Here is a 16,784-nt window from a genome sequence, read left to right as displayed (position 1 = left end):
AATGACTTGAATAGTGTAACATTACTTGTCTTGTTTATTCCTGGTTGTACAGTTGAGCACAGATAATGGTAAATTTGGCAAATTTTAATTTAGACCCAACCACATAATCAGCTGTATTGCTCATCCCACAAATACATCAATACAAATGGGACACCATTGTGAAGGGAAACAAACAGTGACCTGATATAAAACTGTTCACATAAAATTGATCTATATGGATATATGAAGGCTACTAAGTAATCGACCAAACTAATATTTTTTTTGCATATTTTGTAATCCCTTCTTTCTGTGAATCAAAATATAAAACTAAGGAAATGCAACATAATCCGAGATAACCTTCATTTTGGCGGCACTCCTGTCCTGAAGCTTTGGCAAATATTTTTCGTGGGAATAAAAAGAAAATGACAATCAATAAAACATTGGAGTAGTAAAGAATGTTTGTTTTTTTATTCATTAAATACAAAAAAGTCCAGAACGGTGATGACTAAAATAGAACAATAGAAAAGGCACAATAATTGACTCAAAAATCATACTGTGCCAGGGAAAATAAAAATGGTTTTCCTTTCTTCTACTGTGGCTGAAAATAGATGGTAATCTTCCTGACATGATTCCAATGTGTTCTACACGCAAGAGATCCCGTGGCAGTATAATGGCTTGGCATGAGGAGCAGTGTTGAGGTCAACTTTTCCCTGTAGCTTCAAAATCAAGGCCTGTAGAACAAGGAAATAAAAGCAGAGACAAAATAGATTAGGAGTTCATCAATTGAAGTGGGTTTGTCTGTTTAAAAATAAATAAATAAATCATAGGTTTCAACTTTTAGGTTGAGTTGTGTGTATAAAATGGTTCAGGAGTCAACTTTTAACATAATTTAACATTGTTTTAAAAATAAAGTTGCACATGTTTAAGTATATATCTTAAAAATGTGTGGCCAATATGTGAAAACATGCCAATTTATTTATTTTCTTTACATTTTGCTGATTTGTAAAAGATACATTTATGAATCCTGTCAATCCACCAATGTTATCTTATGGCCTTATTGTATTGTACCATAATCCGTTTTCTACAGCTTAACATATCAAAACATTTCAGTAAATTCAACATTGGGAAGTTCTTTCAAAGCATCCAAATAGTTATCGGAATATAGAAACTAACATGTCAATATGGTTTCCTAGGTGACCAGCTAAGTAAAGCGTGTTTCATCATTTTAAAAAGGAGAAAATATTACAATACACATTTTGGAACAAACACAATGATAGCCTAGAAGTAAAGTATGCTGAAAGGTCAGAGGTTTCGACGGATGTATAGATGTTTTTTGTGGAGGAAACCACCAACATTTCAAAATAAAAGGCTCATGTCATTATAGCAAATGAGTTTCATTTAAAAAGGCACACACTACATTTTAAGGAAGCAAATAAGGGAAACCCCTGTCTCTGTCTTGCTCAAAATGGGGGGGGAAAGTCAACGCTAACTAGCACTTCTGTTTAGTTGTGTGAGTGTGTGTCTGAAATGAATGTGTCGACAGGGCGGCGGACTGACCTATGAGCACAGTGGTTTCACAAGAAGGAGCAGACCTTCTGTGGCCTGAAAGGGTTGGTGCTGGAGGACACACCGGTGAGCAGGGGGTCCTGCAAGGCATTCTGCATGCAAAACTGTTGAAGGTCTGCAGCCGCCTGGGAGACCTGGTGATAAGGGAAGCAAAATGTAAACCACCATGACACTGGGTTCATATGGGCACTCTACTGATTTCACAGTACTACTAATACTCAAGAAAACAGTGGTATAGTGACTTCTCTAGCGCCTGAGGATGTTACCATGATGACATCAGGAAAGAGGTGTGGAATCGGTGCATTGTGGGATATGTAGGATGGATCCAGTGTTTTTTAAGCTTAAATCAATAAAAGTCAGGCCATCTTGACCTCTGCACCGTTAATCACTTGCAAGAATGAAGAAAGTATTACAGAAATGCAAAAAGCAATGTAGTAATCTTATGTTTTTAATATATTCAAAATACAACCCAACAATGATGACCCTGGATTCCAGTCGAATTAAACACATCACATTTCTTTTTAAATCCTTGCTTCATGTTATCTGGTAAATGGGTCTTGAAAGTTGCCCTGATAGTTTGCTTCGTGACTTCATTTTACCAAGTAAAATGTTGAGAACAATGCGTTATCTGTATTGCGAACACAATGAATTCAACAGGCTTGTTTTCAAGTGGTTGGACACCCGTTAGTTTTACTAACACGAGTATATTTTTAGTTATCAAGTTTATTGTAGCTCCTAGCGAAATGTCTCGACATAATATCCACTTTTCCAGACGTTGAGAGACTACTGTGCGCATCAAACTTCTGAAAATACTTATCTTTCGCACCAAACAACGCCCTGTTGCTTGTTGACTAGCGGCTAACTGAGCGTATAGCTGCTAGCCTTCAGGAGCAGCTAGCGTTGTTAGCGGATGAGATATCCCTCTTTAAAACCAGTTTTCTATCAGAAAACAACAAGCCCATCAATTACCTTCACTCTGTTTATGCTCGCCTCGAAACGGAGCTGCTGTACGACCTTTTTCATGGCCACGAGATTAGAGGAACCCGACATTCTCGAGATCTTTCTTCCTTTTTTAGGTGGAGAAAATAGACGCCGAACGGTGGGTGGGATTGTGGGCTGGATGCTGAGACAAAAGCAAAAAATTATGATGACATCCGGATTCCGGTTGTTCACACTTGTGACTGACTGCAGTTTCCATTTGAATACACTAGTGGGCGCAGGATTAAAGACAGTAAACATAAACCGTATCATTAAAAATATCTTTATTGTGCATTTACACCAGCAGAGCGGATCGTTATTTATGCAAGATCAATATATGTTTCCATTAAAGTTATACTCATAATTTATACATTGAAAATATGTAAACATTAAAGTTAATTTAACTAAACTAAAACTTAACAGTCAATATGATTTAACGTAAAAGTGGAGATTTTTACCCCAATATTTTCACTACTCTGTGATGAATTTAGCTTAAAATCTGATTTGTCAATCTGTCAGCTTCGGTTTAAACATACAAAAACAAAAAATTTGGCAGAATCATTAAAGTGCTTTCTTGTTTGATCAGCTTTGGTGAGTTGTGCATGGGCATGAAAAAGGAAAATGTACTGTTCGTCAGTAGTGATGGAATTCAGCCATGGATTGGTAAAAGGGAAAAGGGGAAAAAAAGGCACTCGAGGTTCATCATGTGAGGCTGTTTTGGTCTTCACCCAAAGAGAAGATACTCAAGGGGTCGCCACGTCGAGCTCTGTTTTTGGACTTTGTGTCTCCATCTTCAATGCTGCTGGAGTCTTGCCAGCACCCTCGGTTTGAATGACTGGAGGTACTGAAATGGAGAAACAAAAAGTTTGTTATTTAGGCACTCGCACTAAACTGTCATGTAATTCACTGGCTTGAAGCACTCCCTATTAAAGTAAGACTCCACAAATTGAATCCCAGCTCTGCAAACACAAATTTCAATAAAGACAGACAAGAGTAATAGAGTGACTGAATTATACCTGCTGTCTGGTATGAGGCGGAGTGTGCGGTACAGTTCGGTAGTGGATGGCCCGGTGGAACTTGGTCTATGTTTCGGAGTAGAGAATGTCGCGTAGGTTGAGGATTTGGCCAGTTGAGCTTTCGTGGAAGACATACTTATCTCTGGCTCACTTCCTAAAATGCAAAATTAATATTAATAAACAAATAATTTGTTTTTGTAATGTCACTTGTGTTTCCATTCAGTTTGAATAAAAAATATAAGTTTCATTTTAGTTTTCTGACAAATGTTGTATTCTCCAAATCATGTGGTCATCATTGTAGCACTACTGGTAGTTGTGCCACAAATCATCCGACTTACTGATTGATAAGGCACTCTGACCGTCAGACGAAGAACATCTCCTTCGGTCTGTGAAGGGAGTCATGTTCAAGAACTGATTCTTGAGCCAAGAAGCCTGGTCCTCCTGAAAGGCCTTTTTCTGTGGAATACAAAAAGATTAATAAAAAGGAAGAAAATAAAAAATAGGCTTCAATGCAACTACAACAGTGCATGTATGAATACTACATCAGAAAATGTGAGTACCTCTCTCCCCAGGCGAATAGCAGCCTCTGTGAAGTTCTTTCTCTCTCTCTCAAAGTTTCTCTTCTGTTCCTCAAAGAGCCTCCATTCCTCTTTGAGGCGCTCCTTCTCCTCCAGTGTGTAGCAGTCATTAAGAAGAGCGGCTGTCTCATCGTCAAACGAAGTGTTGAGTTGTTGCTGCATAGGCAAAAAAAAAAAAAAACACACACACACACACACACGCTTTTATCATCTTAGACAAGTTAAGTAAACATTTATTTTCATTTTGTTTTTTATTGCTTATACGCTTAAATTTGTTTGTATTTTAACATTTTCAATAAATTGACAAAACGCATCCCGAAACTGACCTGGAGAAGCTGCTGCTGGGCGTGAATAAACTCTTTGCATTGCTGCACTTCGCGCCTCATCCTCTCCATCTCGTCCTCGTGAGTCTCCCTCGGTATCACCTCTGTATTGGACTCCAGCTGACTCTGCACTTGTGAGGCTTGGTAAGCATACACATCAATAGTTCATAATCCAACTCTCCTTTGGGCCATAGTGTATAGTTTGTAAATGGTTGCGGTTACCAGCTACACATTTTTCCAGAATCACACTTTTAAATATCCTCACATTTAGTCTGTCAAAGAAGAAGTTTCATATATCAAAACTAGGGCTGTCAAAATTATCGCGTTAACGCAGGGTGATTAATTTCTGGAATTAACGGCGTTAATTTTTATAACGCATGTGCAGAATGAACCGCCCCGTGCATCCCACCGGCTCTGTACTACAGTCACTCTTTACGTTGTGGCTGACCCAGGATCTGTAGCTGAGCGCAGCTAAACATAGCAGCAGCTAGTCTGTGTTTTAAACTAGTAACCACGGACCTATAACTGCTGCTAACGGCCACGTCTGTGTCGCGGCTGGCAGTTGCTCTCGGAAGCAACAGGAGAAACATTCTACTCCGTTCACGGGAGGAAACAAACGTCTGCAGTTTTCAGAGGTGTGTGTGATTAATACGTAACATCAACATAACGTTGGCTACACACAAACAAACACACACACACACACACTGTAGCGGAGGAAACTGGTGGATGTACCGGGACTGCGCTGATCTGCTTGTTTTTGGGCCTATTTCGAATGGTAGAATTAATCGTGATTAATCCACAGAATCCTGTGATTAATCTGATTAAATTTTTTTATCGTTTGACAGCCCTAATCAAAACATTTAATATAGATATTTAATATAAGAACTTCAGTTACTTTCTCCAGTATGTCAGGTTATGCGATGATGATGCGTGTACCTTGGCTGTCTAACTTCTCCATGTGGTGCCTCAGTTTCCTCCACTGCTGGCGGATGCTGTTGGTGAGCTGCTCCCTAGCGTGTTCACAAGATTGGTCCAGTGTTTCCCTGCTAGAGTCTCCCGCCTTGTCCTCACCATCCGAATCCAGCTGAGTAGAGCAGCATACAGACACAAACGGGCTCACTTTTCAACATTAAAACCTTTTATGAACATGCTCACAGGTACAATTTCAATGTCAATATTTACAAAAAGAATACAAGTGGTAAGTTCAAGTTGTCTATCCATCAGAAACCCCCTGAATGTCAGGCAATAGTCCTTAGTCCAGTTAGTCTTTTTTTTGTGCATTTGTACCATGTCTTGCCAAAATTAGCTTAAAGGCACTACGAGTAAGATGGCACGTTGGCGTCCCCTTTGGACAAAAGCGGTAGTATTTTTACGACGCCCGCTGTCACAAATGCTCGTGCCAGGCGCGTGAGCGTGGACTGAGAAGGGCGCAATATAGTGCATGTTCGTGTGTTGAAAGTGTGAGCACTCTTTTCGGCTCCGTGAGAGTGGTTTTGACACTGCATCAACTAATGCCAGTCAGTACACACACCTGCTTGCAATGAGTTGATTCAGCAGCGTCACCTAACTACTCTCTCTCTCACGGAGCTGTGTCCTCACAGAAAGCGAATGAATGAGAGACGGCAGTTAGTAGACTATGGATCACGATGAGGTAATGTGTTTGTGTTGTTGATGTAAATAATGACTATTTCAGATAATGGTTATCTGATGATGGTGAAGCAAAGCAAACTTTGTGTTAGTACCAACCGCTCATTCATTTAGCAGTCTAGTTTCGCTCTCGTGAAATTGTATACACGTTGCTTGGCAACGTCCTCCCGCCCGCCTATCACTCACTCTCCCTTTTCGCTTTTCTTCATTGCATTCTCTTTTTTTTCTTTGATGGTTCAGCCCCGTTATCAGTCATTTATGACGACAAATAACTGTCTCAAACAAGGCTCCCGCTCCCCTTCCCTCACCTGGAGGGATAGGCTTCTCAAATCGCGTTGCAGCGCCACACTGAAATCTGCAACCAATACGGATATGTGACCATAGAGCCTGCACGAGCGAACCGAAAATCGGACTGGGTGTGCGACCAGACCAAAAGCAGTAATAAAAACTATATAAAAACGTCTTTCTTTGCACTGATGGTCTCGTTTGCTGTTAAAGGTAATTTATGATTATCAGAGGAAACATGAGGTTGTTTAAAAGATATTTAAATGTTACTCGTATCCGCTTTAACTCTTAACCCATTGATGACTATGGCAATCTAGGATGCATGTCCTTAATGCCTGAGGGTTTTCTGAAAAAACAGTATGAATTGTAAAGTCTACCAAAACCTTAATATCTAAGCCTGTGTAGCACATAGAAACATGAAATAAATTCATTTAAAAGTTAAGGTTCACAGGTTTTATTTAAACATGCTCCCTTAGCGCTTACAAACCAACACATTTTTCTAGAAATCGTCAAAATTAGATGGGGGAGAAAAAAAATGAATAAATAATATAAAATATTTAAAAATAATGTGCTAAACGAGGTTATATTCCTGCTTCCTTTTAGCATGGATAGTAGTGACTGAGTGTGCAGTGGAGGGATAAAGATAGACAGATATAGGAAGGAGAAGATAGCTTTATTTTATTATATTATTTAGTTCAGTTATCACTGGCACCATAAATCCGATTTCCCAGTGCAACTGGAACACAGACTGACTCCTGCTATCGGGAGCCGATCAGCTGGTCCAAATGGCTGTATACCACGGAGATGAAAACAAAACTGAAACTTAACTATCGCCTGGCTGGGCTGAATTTGAGTTGGAGCAGCAAAATATAGCCTAAATTCATAAATATTGTTAATAAATAGATGCAATGTGTTGTGTGATTTTCGTCAGTAGCCTATAGTAGACCTTGATGCTGCGCTCCGAACGCCACTAACTGTTCTGTAATACACTATCGCCGACACAGCTGGCGTATTTTTTAAATGATTATTTATTTATTTTTTGATTGGCGTGATTTTCGGCAAACCACACATTTTTTGGGTGGTCACGTGGTCTTAAAAAAAATCAACAAAACCCACCTCATGTGTATTTGAACCAATGACGGTGCATTCTATGTTGCGCACGCCATGAAAATGAGATAAAGTAACAATGCTGCGTGACGCAGCATCAGGCAGGAGATACAATGTGGCATCGCGCAGCAGCCGTCATCAATGGGTTAAACATCATGTCTTATAACATTGGATGTAATATAATGTGTGTATATGGGTGTGCCCTTGTGTACATAAGTCCACATGGGTGTTCAAACATTGTTGGTCCATTTGTAGTGGAAATAGGTTTGTCTGTTTGTTTTGTTGTTGTTTCTGTTCACCTGGGGGACTACAGATGGAATTTACCTCTAAGCTAAATCTGGAACTAAGCATCTTTTTCATTGATTAAGTTGAATGTATTTTGTACATAGTCCCTGATACAAATAAAGATTGAATATACACACATACATACATACACATACATACATACATACATACATACATACATACATACATACATACATACATACATACATACATACATACATACATACATACATACATACATACCTGCTCCTGACAGTCATCAGCAGTTGCTCCTCTAGAAGCGGCCTGGCGTGGACTCAGAATGTGTATCATCTCCCTCTTCATCTGCTGCAGGACTTTCTTCAGCTCAGCGTTCTCCAGCATCAAGGACCTTTGACTGGCCTCGTAGTCGCCGAGCAAGGACTTGTACATCTCACCCTCGTGGCTGCAGATAGCAATTCACAAACACAGTTGTCTGACATAGTCTACAAACATGGTCAATAAAAGTGACGAGTCAGCTTTTACCATACCTGGCTGATGCTTTGGCTGTCTTCCAGTGGCTCCTTTTTCCGTCTGACCGCCCCAAGCAATTCAGTACGTCCATTGCTTGTTTGGTGGCGCGAGGGCAAAATATAATGAACTTGTTGTGAAATTCCAAGAGTAAAGTGAAAAGTATATGAAGTTTTGCTGAAGACTTGCATATGTACCTAGTTTCTTATCCTTTCTGTCGATGAGCAGCTGACCCAGGCGTTCCTTGAGCTTTGCAGCTTCTCTCTCTTTTCTCTTGGCATCATGATTGTACTGGGAGGCACGGCTGGCTATGATACTCTGGAGCTTCTGAACCTGTACAAGATGATTGAATAGTAAAAGTTACACTCGTGGACTGGTATTTAGCTGCACATATGTAGAACTGAGGAAAATAAAATAGAAAAAAAACCTTGCATGGTTAATTATAAAAGATAAGAAGTCAAATTATACCTCGTCTTTTTCTGTTTTCAAGCAGCGCTGCAAGGTCTTGATCTTGAGTTGTAGCTGCCTCTCCGTCTCATGTAGACCAGATTTTTCCCTTATGGACAGTTCCAACTGATCCTGGAAGGAAACAGCACATTACTCTTGTTAGGAGCAGAGTAAGGGGGCAATGTTTTGCAAATGCAGTTGGTTGCAATAGCGTATTCCTGAGCAAAATCCAATCCCAACAATTGGTGTGTGCTATCTGAGGATCCGATGGACAGAATAAAGAAGTTGAAAATGTACTGCACCACTACTACCTCGACACCAATTAGTGTGACACAGTAGGACACCCTGACCTCTACACTGGAGAAGAGAAGATAATGTTCTGTTATCTCAAATGCTGGGAAATGTGGGAATATGACCATGTACTGTTCAAAATTATAGAAATGAGTAAGACTTCTGTGCACAGTACTTCCAAGGTTTGTCCTTGTTTTGTATACGTTTTTTTTTTCACATTAACTTCTCTTTTTGAGGAATGGGAAGGGAGGAAATTGTCTGTAAGAATAAATTGTACGTTTTCTTCTCTGCCATATAGTGGTCAGCAGTCTTTATCAGCACCTTACAAATAATACAGTGTGTAGCCAGTCATTATCCACAGACCGGCGCCATGTCATACGTACCTTGAGCCTGGAGTTGTTGATTTGCATGTGCTCGAAGGAACTGGACTTTTTCAGCTGTTCCGTTTCCATCTCCTCTAAATTGCACATGTTTCGTCTGTGAATCTGGAGCAGGTCGTACATGGCATTCAGAGCTGGCACTATTCTGAGGCCGGGTCCCCCTGGTGAGCTGGCCTCGATACATGGGGAGGAGAGGCCCAATGAGGAGAGCTCCTGTGAAAAGAAAGGAGGACTCTTGTCACCGTGGGAGTGTAAGATCTCTACAGCAATTAAGAAAAAGGTCAAGTGGTAATATGTTTTCAATAATGAGCATCAAGCAGCAAATCTAATGTGAAGGATTTAAATTCCCTTTTAATTAAAAACAATATATACACATTATAAAACAGGGCTTTTCCGTACCCGATTGATGTATGAAATGCACTGGGGAACATTATCCTCGGTGCAAAAGGCACTTATCACATTGTAGGAGCTTTTGGACAGGGGCACAGAGGAGTACATTGACACAAAGTTGTTCTGTCTCGAGGGCGACATCGTCACTTGTGATATGCTGGAGAGCTCATAGTTTCCTTTAAAAAAAAAAAACAGAAAAATTAGAACATGCTCGAAAATGAGAACAAAAAAATATGGGTCATCCCTAGCCCATCCTCCTAAATAAAAAGCACAGATGAAATGAGAAATGTACCCATAGACGTCCCTATTGGCACAGTTGTCCACCACTCTCCCATATCACCGACACATCAGGACACTAGGTCATGAGTTATCAACGCCCTGGGGAGGCGGATTATTTAACAGTCAGGCCGTGGATCGCAGGCTCCCTCTGGAATCCAGCCCTGCAATGGAACATCAAGCCATGATGAGACGGACAGCCAATAGATAATCTGCTTCAGCCACACAGGATTAATTTTGGGGCAGATTGGGTTTTTTAAGAGAGCCCTCCGATTGGTCACTGGCAACTAAATCGCAGAGCAGTACAATGATCTCAGTGAGAGTGCATTTTTATTTTTTTAAACTTTTGAGCCTCCGGGACAATATTATAATCTTGACATACTCTGGTGAAAACAAGCTGAACCAGATATCTCCACTTGCCACTCCCCACGATTTAACAATGTCTCAACATGTGTGTGTTGAGGGGAACATTTCAAAAACCTTGCAGCCACGTTCAGCAATGCCCCAGTGAAAGCTTGAGAGCAGCCGCATGTTGACGAGGAGGGCAGAAATACCAGTGGACAGAGGAGTGGCTGCCATGTCAGCGTGTGCATCCCTTTAAACTCCCTGTCCAACTCTCTTATCTAACACACCCAGAAAACACTCACTACTTTTATCTCAGTTACACTGTCTAACTTCGTCAAGTGTGGCGTTGACTTTATTTCGTAAGTTTACCTCAACATTATAAGTGTTGAAAATATGTTTTTATACCATGATAGTTATTGTTTAGCTATTGTTGGACGAGACGAACACTACAAAAAAAAATAGCATACGCTACCTTTTTTAGCTAAACCCAGGAGTGTTACAAGGCTATAGTGAAATGTACACATTGTGGCGTAACGCTGTTATTGTAGTACGTTTCAGATAGGCCACTTAACCCAATGTTTCAATGTTGTAAGGTACATCTGATGTTCACTAATACATTAAATATAACACACAATTTACACATTTCTGTTGCTAATGTTCTTGACTATAGTTTGCATTGTTTGCTAACTGGATATTAGCTGGACGCTAACTTTTAAACATACTCACGTCACGGGTACGGTAGTTAAATGGGTCAACTCAATCCGGTAGATTAGTCCGTTGATGATGGTAAAGTTAAACCAACCAGCCACCGCCGTAGGCTTCGTCTCGACTTCAGCCTGCTGTAGCTAATAAAAAAAAATTCTCACCAAATAGTTTCTGTGAATGCAGTCAAAACAAATGCATCGACAGCAGGTAGGTCGGACTGTCTACCAGGGCTGCTCAAGCTGGTTGTGTTTTTTTTGAAGCCTTTTCTCCCAAATGCTTCAAACCAAACGTCATTGTTATTGGAGGCAGCGTCGTCAGGCAACTAGTATCTGAGCCGTGCATTGGATAACACGTGCAAAGTGGACAATTATGCAAATGAAGGACGCTATCAGGTGTCAGCAGCTGCGCCCCTTGTGGTTGCGAAAGGTAAGGTCATGTAATGGTAAAATAAATGTGCCATACATTCGAAACATACTTTGCAGAGACCTTTGACACAGTGTGGGAAACAATGTATTTACATTTTTCATTTTCGTTGTGAAAAGATTGAACTGAAAATAAATATAGTAGGCCTATATAAGATAGCATATTAGAATAGCTTAATCATTATGAGTCAGAATCAACCTAACTGGCAAAAAATAAAAAGGTGCCAACAATAAGCCTACACTGAGTAAAACCACTGAGACTACACAGAGTAACTATATTGTAACTGGGTAGCTCTTTCAGTAGTACATTCAGTGTTAACATTTAAAATCTACTTTCCTTGTTCACCTTTTTCTCATAAATAACTCAAGTGCTTGAAAAAGTCACGCATAATACAGTTATTGTGTCAGGATGAAATTCCTCTTCAGTTTTTTTCCTTCATCAGGTAATCTCAGACTAATCCTTTATCCATATCTTTTGAATGGATCACTGAGCTGAGGAGGAATTTATCACTGTACTCTGTGACCTGAACTGTCAAGTTAAGGTCACATGAAAATCTATCTTAAAAAAAAGAATATATTTTAGCATTCCCGACGAGCTCCCAATTTACGTTACGTCGGGAACCTGAGCATAGCGTAGAAGTAGCTCCCCTCTTTTCCAATTCCCAGGTATGACCATCACGACAAGGTTTTTAGTCCAAACACAAATTATTTATTCTTACCTGCTTTGTTCAGAAGGTCCTCTATTTGTAATATGTGCAAACATAATTTTAAAAAGCACTATTCAACACTGATACCAATTCCAATACTAAATTTACAATATTTAAAACAATATCTCAAAAACGCCATTTACGGGGCACCCTTAGCTCAGTTGGTAGGGCGTCCCCCCCATGGGCCTCGGCCAGCAGCGGACCCGGGTTCGATTCCAGCCCGTGGTCGTTCTCTGCATGTCATGTCCCTCTGCCCCATTTCAACTCTGTCTCTACACTATCAATAAAGCATAAAAAATGCCAAAAAATATCATAAAAAAAAAAACGCCATTTACTCGCCATAGCACCAATACAGCAAATCCGACATCATAACATCTTCACACATCAGTATCATCAAACTCCAATTGCAGACAGTCAGGACTTTTAGTCGCCTTATGATTTGCCTACTCTTCGGTAGGAGCCATATCTTCTGTCTTCATCCAATGCAGCATGCAGAGAGGCAGCAGGACACTGGCTCTTCATCAGTCTGGTAACATCCTGACTCGGGCCGGTCCCTGCACTCTGCTATGAAGGCCTGGAGCTGGGACACCCGCACTTTGTCTTGCTGGTGATGCTGGATGGAAAAGAACAGTTGTGTAGTATCAGGGTACTGGAGTGAGAGAAAATAGTATTGACATCTTTTCTTTTTTGCCAATTGGTTCTGTCTCATGGTTATAAGTTGTTCTAATACTATATTTGTCTTAAGCTCAATCTGATATTTTTACAACTGTGAAAAGTGACTCTCTACAAAGTAGGCTATGTATCAAATGTGCAAATGATCCTTAAGCCCCTGTTAACCCATATACATTTTTTAAACTATGACCTGAAAAAAACTCTCTCTGCAGCAAGATCTAAAATGATCTCTCAGTACAGTGTGTGAATGCAGCAGGACTGGGACTGACCTTGATGGTCTCATAGGTGTCAGTGATGACAGCGATGAACAGGCTGAGCACCATGTAGATGAAGAGGGAGATGAAGGAGTAGAGGTAGAGTCTGCTGAAGAGCCACACCATGTAGCTCTTGGCTCTCATCTTCAGGAAGGTGGCGTACATGTCGTCCCCGTTGATGAGAGAGAAGAGGCACTCGCTCACCTTGTCGAGTGTTCTAAACTGAAAAAAAATAGTTGTAAAAAAATAAAATAAAAATGCTTCCATGATTAAGTTTTTAATATGATAGTGTGGGAACAGATCTCCTCCATACTCGGGGGAGATTTTTTTAGTGCCCCACTGACATTTGAAACAGAGTTATGATTGAAATGGTCATACTTTGACATGGTAAGGCCCCAGGACGATCCAGCCACAGAAACAGTACCCGAAGTAGATCATGGCTGCACAGCAGCAGAATCGGATCACGTTTGGGAACGCCGCCCTCAGGGTTAAGATTAATATCTAGAAAGAAATAAAGGTTTTCAGCTCATTTTTGAACATGCATGTGTTATCTTTAAACAGATTGGCTGAGAAAAGAAAAAGAAGAAGAAGAAGAAAAAAGCAGTGCCCTGGAAACTCTTACGTTGTATTTCTTGAAGAAACCAAGGTAACGAATGACGCCGACCCAGACGAGCAGCGTGGCAGTTCCCAGCAGGATACTGCATACATCATAGTTAGTCAGGTACTGTCAGAGGTAGAGATAGAGCAAATAGATAAACAACACATCATATAAATAAGGCCAACAGGTTCATTTTCACAGATCATTCTCCAAACATTGCCAGTAAAGTTCAATGAGTATTATAACATACCTTTGTTTGTATTCCAATTTTCAGTGCAGACCCAGCAATGGTCAGTGTATCGCTCACAATGATAAGGATATACCAGCCATTCACAAACTCCATGCGGTCTTCCCAAGTCACAATTTTATTGTAGTAGGCGTGGAAGAATATGTTGAACTCCTGCACGAGACAAACTATTAGATATTGTGAAAGACATCAGTTAAAACAAATACAGGTATTATGATCACTTCAAAAATAATCCTGAAGTTACGAGTGCCACCTCAGCAACTCACTCAAAGTAAGTTTGATCGGATAAAGAAATGGCTCAAATCGGCTGCTTTTTTGTCTCTTAGTAATTTAGTCCAATTGTCTGTGTTTTAAAGACTTTTTTCCAAATAGAAAATGAAATCCATGTACATACTATTCATTTATTTATTAGTGGCTTAGTCAAATTTAAATATTGTAATCTAAAACTACTTGAAGTAGTCTATGATACGGCCTGTAATAGTATCTTAATGTACACAAACTCCTGTACTTTTCACTGGTTTTTCACAACTTACAAACTGGAGTTGGATGCCATTGACGACCGATCTCATGCAGAGGATGAGGGAGGAGAAGCAAGCCAGGATGACCACGGCGTCAAACGACAGGAGGAGATAGTCGTTCTTACCGGCTGCAAACCAGGAACCACCAATTTCAGGCAACTTTAGACATTTAGTGTTGTTTTTACTTGTAGCTGGTTAGATCATACAGGTTTAAAATGCTTACATAGTAATGTCACTCTGCCCCCTGCTGGCATTTGAAAAAACAACCACATGGGGTTTTATTATTATTAAATTAATTTGTCTGGGTTAAATTAAATCAATGTTTGGGAAGAAATTGAGTTAGGGTCAAACTTACAGGTGCCTTCAACATTCCAGTCTCTGCATTCATAAATGCTTGCGTCATTTTCAACATAAACCTTTATCTGCCCACTGTGTGCACGGTTGTCGAACGTGATCTGAAAAAAATCATATAAAAATCAAATTAATTTAAGACACAATGCAAGTTATTTGTGTGTGTGTGTGTGTGTGGGGGGGGGGGGGGGAGGGGATGCCGAGATGCTGTCACCGACCATTATGTGGAAGTCATAACAGTCTGGTAGCTCGTGGTGCCGCACAGTCTGCAGATTGATGGTTTTGAGTGTGACGTAGATTTTGACTGACAGCAGCCTAGACACACACACACACACACACACACACACACACACACACACACACACACAAGCACACACATTAGCAGCAGGCGGCACGCTTGTGGCCTGGCATGAAACCAGTATTTTCAGTTGAGTCACCTTGTGAAATCTAAGGAAAAGTTCACACGCGTCGCCAAACTGCTGTTGTCTAACGACTGCACCGGATAAATGGCAATACAGTCTGTTAGGAGAAAATAGCAAGGATGAGGTTCATAAGCAGCTACACCAGTTATTCATTCTATGGTTCAGCAGATTTATTATTCAGCATTCGGCTACAAACAGCACAAGCTTCCTCTTTTCATGGAGTCACGAGTAAATCTACATTGTTGATTATTTTCCATGCATGCCATGAATCAGCTTCCATAGATGTATAATGTATCTTGGATACAGCCCAGGGTGGTTATAAAACATAAATACACATGTTCCACAGCTACTCATCATGACTCTATTTGCATGTTTAAAGGTGCTTTTTTTTTAATATTGCATTTACATGTATTTAGACACAAGTGTTGTGTTTTCGTACCTTCTTCTATATGCGGATCAATGTCAAAGGTCTCATTTCCAGGATCAATGCAGCTGTTTCTGTAAAACTCTTGACAGACGGACAGAGGAGTGTATTTCCCATCAACACGCTCGTATGCAAGGTTGCCTACCGTCAGGTTTTGTAGATTGATGTACTGAAGATAAAGAATATGTTAATAAGAGTGAAATACAAACAATTTTGCCTTGAATTTTCCTATGTGATATTATGGTAAGCTGCAATGTGAAATCTAGAAGTTCAGCACCCTGTTGATGACATAGTGGATGTGATCATGCACATCTGCTTTTGTGTACAACGCGTAGCTCTCCTGCCGGTGAACCTTGTATCCTTTCAGAAACAGATTCCCGAAGGTCATCAGATTTTCGTCTTTGAAGGTGACCATCATTTCGTTGCTCAGGCCAAAAGAGACCAACTGAAATGGAGAGAACATACTTCTGTATCCTACCCGGTGAAAACAAAAGAAATTGGAACCAAATACTTCCGTAGCCTACCTGAACTGTGATGATTGCAATTTTTAATATCTGCAACATCAGTTTCCATGGCTTGCGACCCCGGGCTCTGTACTTCTCACAGGGGTTCATGAAGAAGTACTTGAGCCTCCGCCTGAAGTCTTCCACCAGCAGAGTGCTGGGGCTCCACCTGCATTGGCCGTTCTGCGTCCTCTCGCCTGACCTCACAGCCAACAGCGGCTCAGAGTCCTCCATCAAGCCTTGAGGTCAAAGGTTATATTACATGTGTATAGAGAAGACAGTTTTGGGCAGTATGTTGTTTCTTTTTCGTGTGGTTAAAATATTTAAATACACCGCAGAAATGTGCAGGAGGAGAAAGGCAACCATTCCAGTCATTCTGATGTTTATCAAACTGGTTCTCCTGCATGTGCTCGCATCTGTCGTTCTCTCAACTCTCCTAAAAGTGTTAACTAAATGCAGTAAAAATGAGCTATCCTCTACAAATGCCCACAACAAAGGGGGATTTGCAGCATCATTAGCCATTGATAAAAAAAAATGGCTAAATCATGACAGCAAACATTGATGAATACAAGTTAAATT

The 16,784-nt window shown here is 40.4% G+C and overlaps 2 protein-coding genes across 2 annotated transcripts in view; both read right to left on the bottom strand.

Annotated features, from left to right (window-relative positions):
* Positions 1-425: 425 nt before the first annotated feature.
* LOC307255889 (guanine nucleotide-binding protein G(I)/G(S)/G(O) subunit gamma-5) lies at positions 426-2,665 on the bottom strand. The gene is made up of 3 exons (XM_080034707.1): positions 2,515-2,665; positions 1,537-1,679; positions 426-710 (listed from the first exon to the last, which is right to left on the bottom strand). The coding sequence occupies exons 1-2, from the start codon at positions 2,593-2,595 to the stop codon at positions 1,554-1,556; spliced, it is 207 nt and encodes a 68-aa protein (XP_079890833.1). The 5' UTR covers positions 2,596-2,665; the 3' UTR covers positions 426-710; positions 1,537-1,553.
* Positions 2,666-2,796: 131 nt separating this feature from the next.
* LOC307255347 (uncharacterized protein) overlaps positions 2,797-16,784 on the bottom strand; it is an 18,670-nt gene continuing 4,682 nt past the window's right edge. The window contains exons 4-24 of the mRNA XM_080034028.1: positions 16,227-16,444; positions 15,980-16,147; positions 15,718-15,871; positions 14,521-14,633; positions 13,991-14,140; positions 13,765-13,866; positions 13,158-13,364; positions 12,728-12,829; positions 10,054-10,108; positions 9,771-9,937; positions 9,375-9,584; positions 8,722-8,832; positions 8,451-8,586; positions 8,274-8,349; positions 8,008-8,188; positions 5,377-5,524; positions 4,444-4,580; positions 4,100-4,273; positions 3,878-3,995; positions 3,540-3,693; positions 2,797-3,367 (exon numbers count right to left, since the gene is read on the bottom strand). Coding sequence (XP_079890154.1) covers positions 3,226-3,367; positions 3,540-3,693; positions 3,878-3,995; positions 4,100-4,273; positions 4,444-4,580; positions 5,377-5,524; positions 8,008-8,188; positions 8,274-8,349; positions 8,451-8,586; positions 8,722-8,832; positions 9,375-9,584; positions 9,771-9,937; positions 10,054-10,108; positions 12,728-12,829; positions 13,158-13,364; positions 13,765-13,866; positions 13,991-14,140; positions 14,521-14,633; positions 15,718-15,871; positions 15,980-16,147; positions 16,227-16,444 — 3,023 coding nt within the window. The 3' untranslated portion in view covers positions 2,797-3,225. The remainder of the gene's footprint in view (positions 3,368-3,539; positions 3,694-3,877; positions 3,996-4,099; positions 4,274-4,443; positions 4,581-5,376; positions 5,525-8,007; positions 8,189-8,273; positions 8,350-8,450; positions 8,587-8,721; positions 8,833-9,374; positions 9,585-9,770; positions 9,938-10,053; positions 10,109-12,727; positions 12,830-13,157; positions 13,365-13,764; positions 13,867-13,990; positions 14,141-14,520; positions 14,634-15,717; positions 15,872-15,979; positions 16,148-16,226; positions 16,445-16,784) is intronic.

This window comes from Ammodytes marinus (assembly GCF_949987685.1).
Source record: "Ammodytes marinus genome assembly, chromosome: 9".
Lineage (NCBI taxonomy): Eukaryota > Metazoa > Chordata > Actinopteri > Uranoscopiformes > Ammodytidae > Ammodytes > Ammodytes marinus.
The sequence above is the reverse complement of the archived record's forward strand: the minus strand, read 5'-3'. Positions and strand labels throughout refer to the sequence as shown.

Coding starts and splice junctions, on each gene's coding strand:
- LOC307255889 (XM_080034707.1), bottom strand. CDS start 2,595: ATGTCGGGTTCCTCTAATCTCGTGGCCATGAAAAAGGTCGTACAGCAG. Junction 1,680..2,514: donor CGAGCATAAACAGAGTGAAG/GTAATTGATGGG, acceptor CCTTATCACCAG/GTCTCCCAGGCGGCTGCAGA.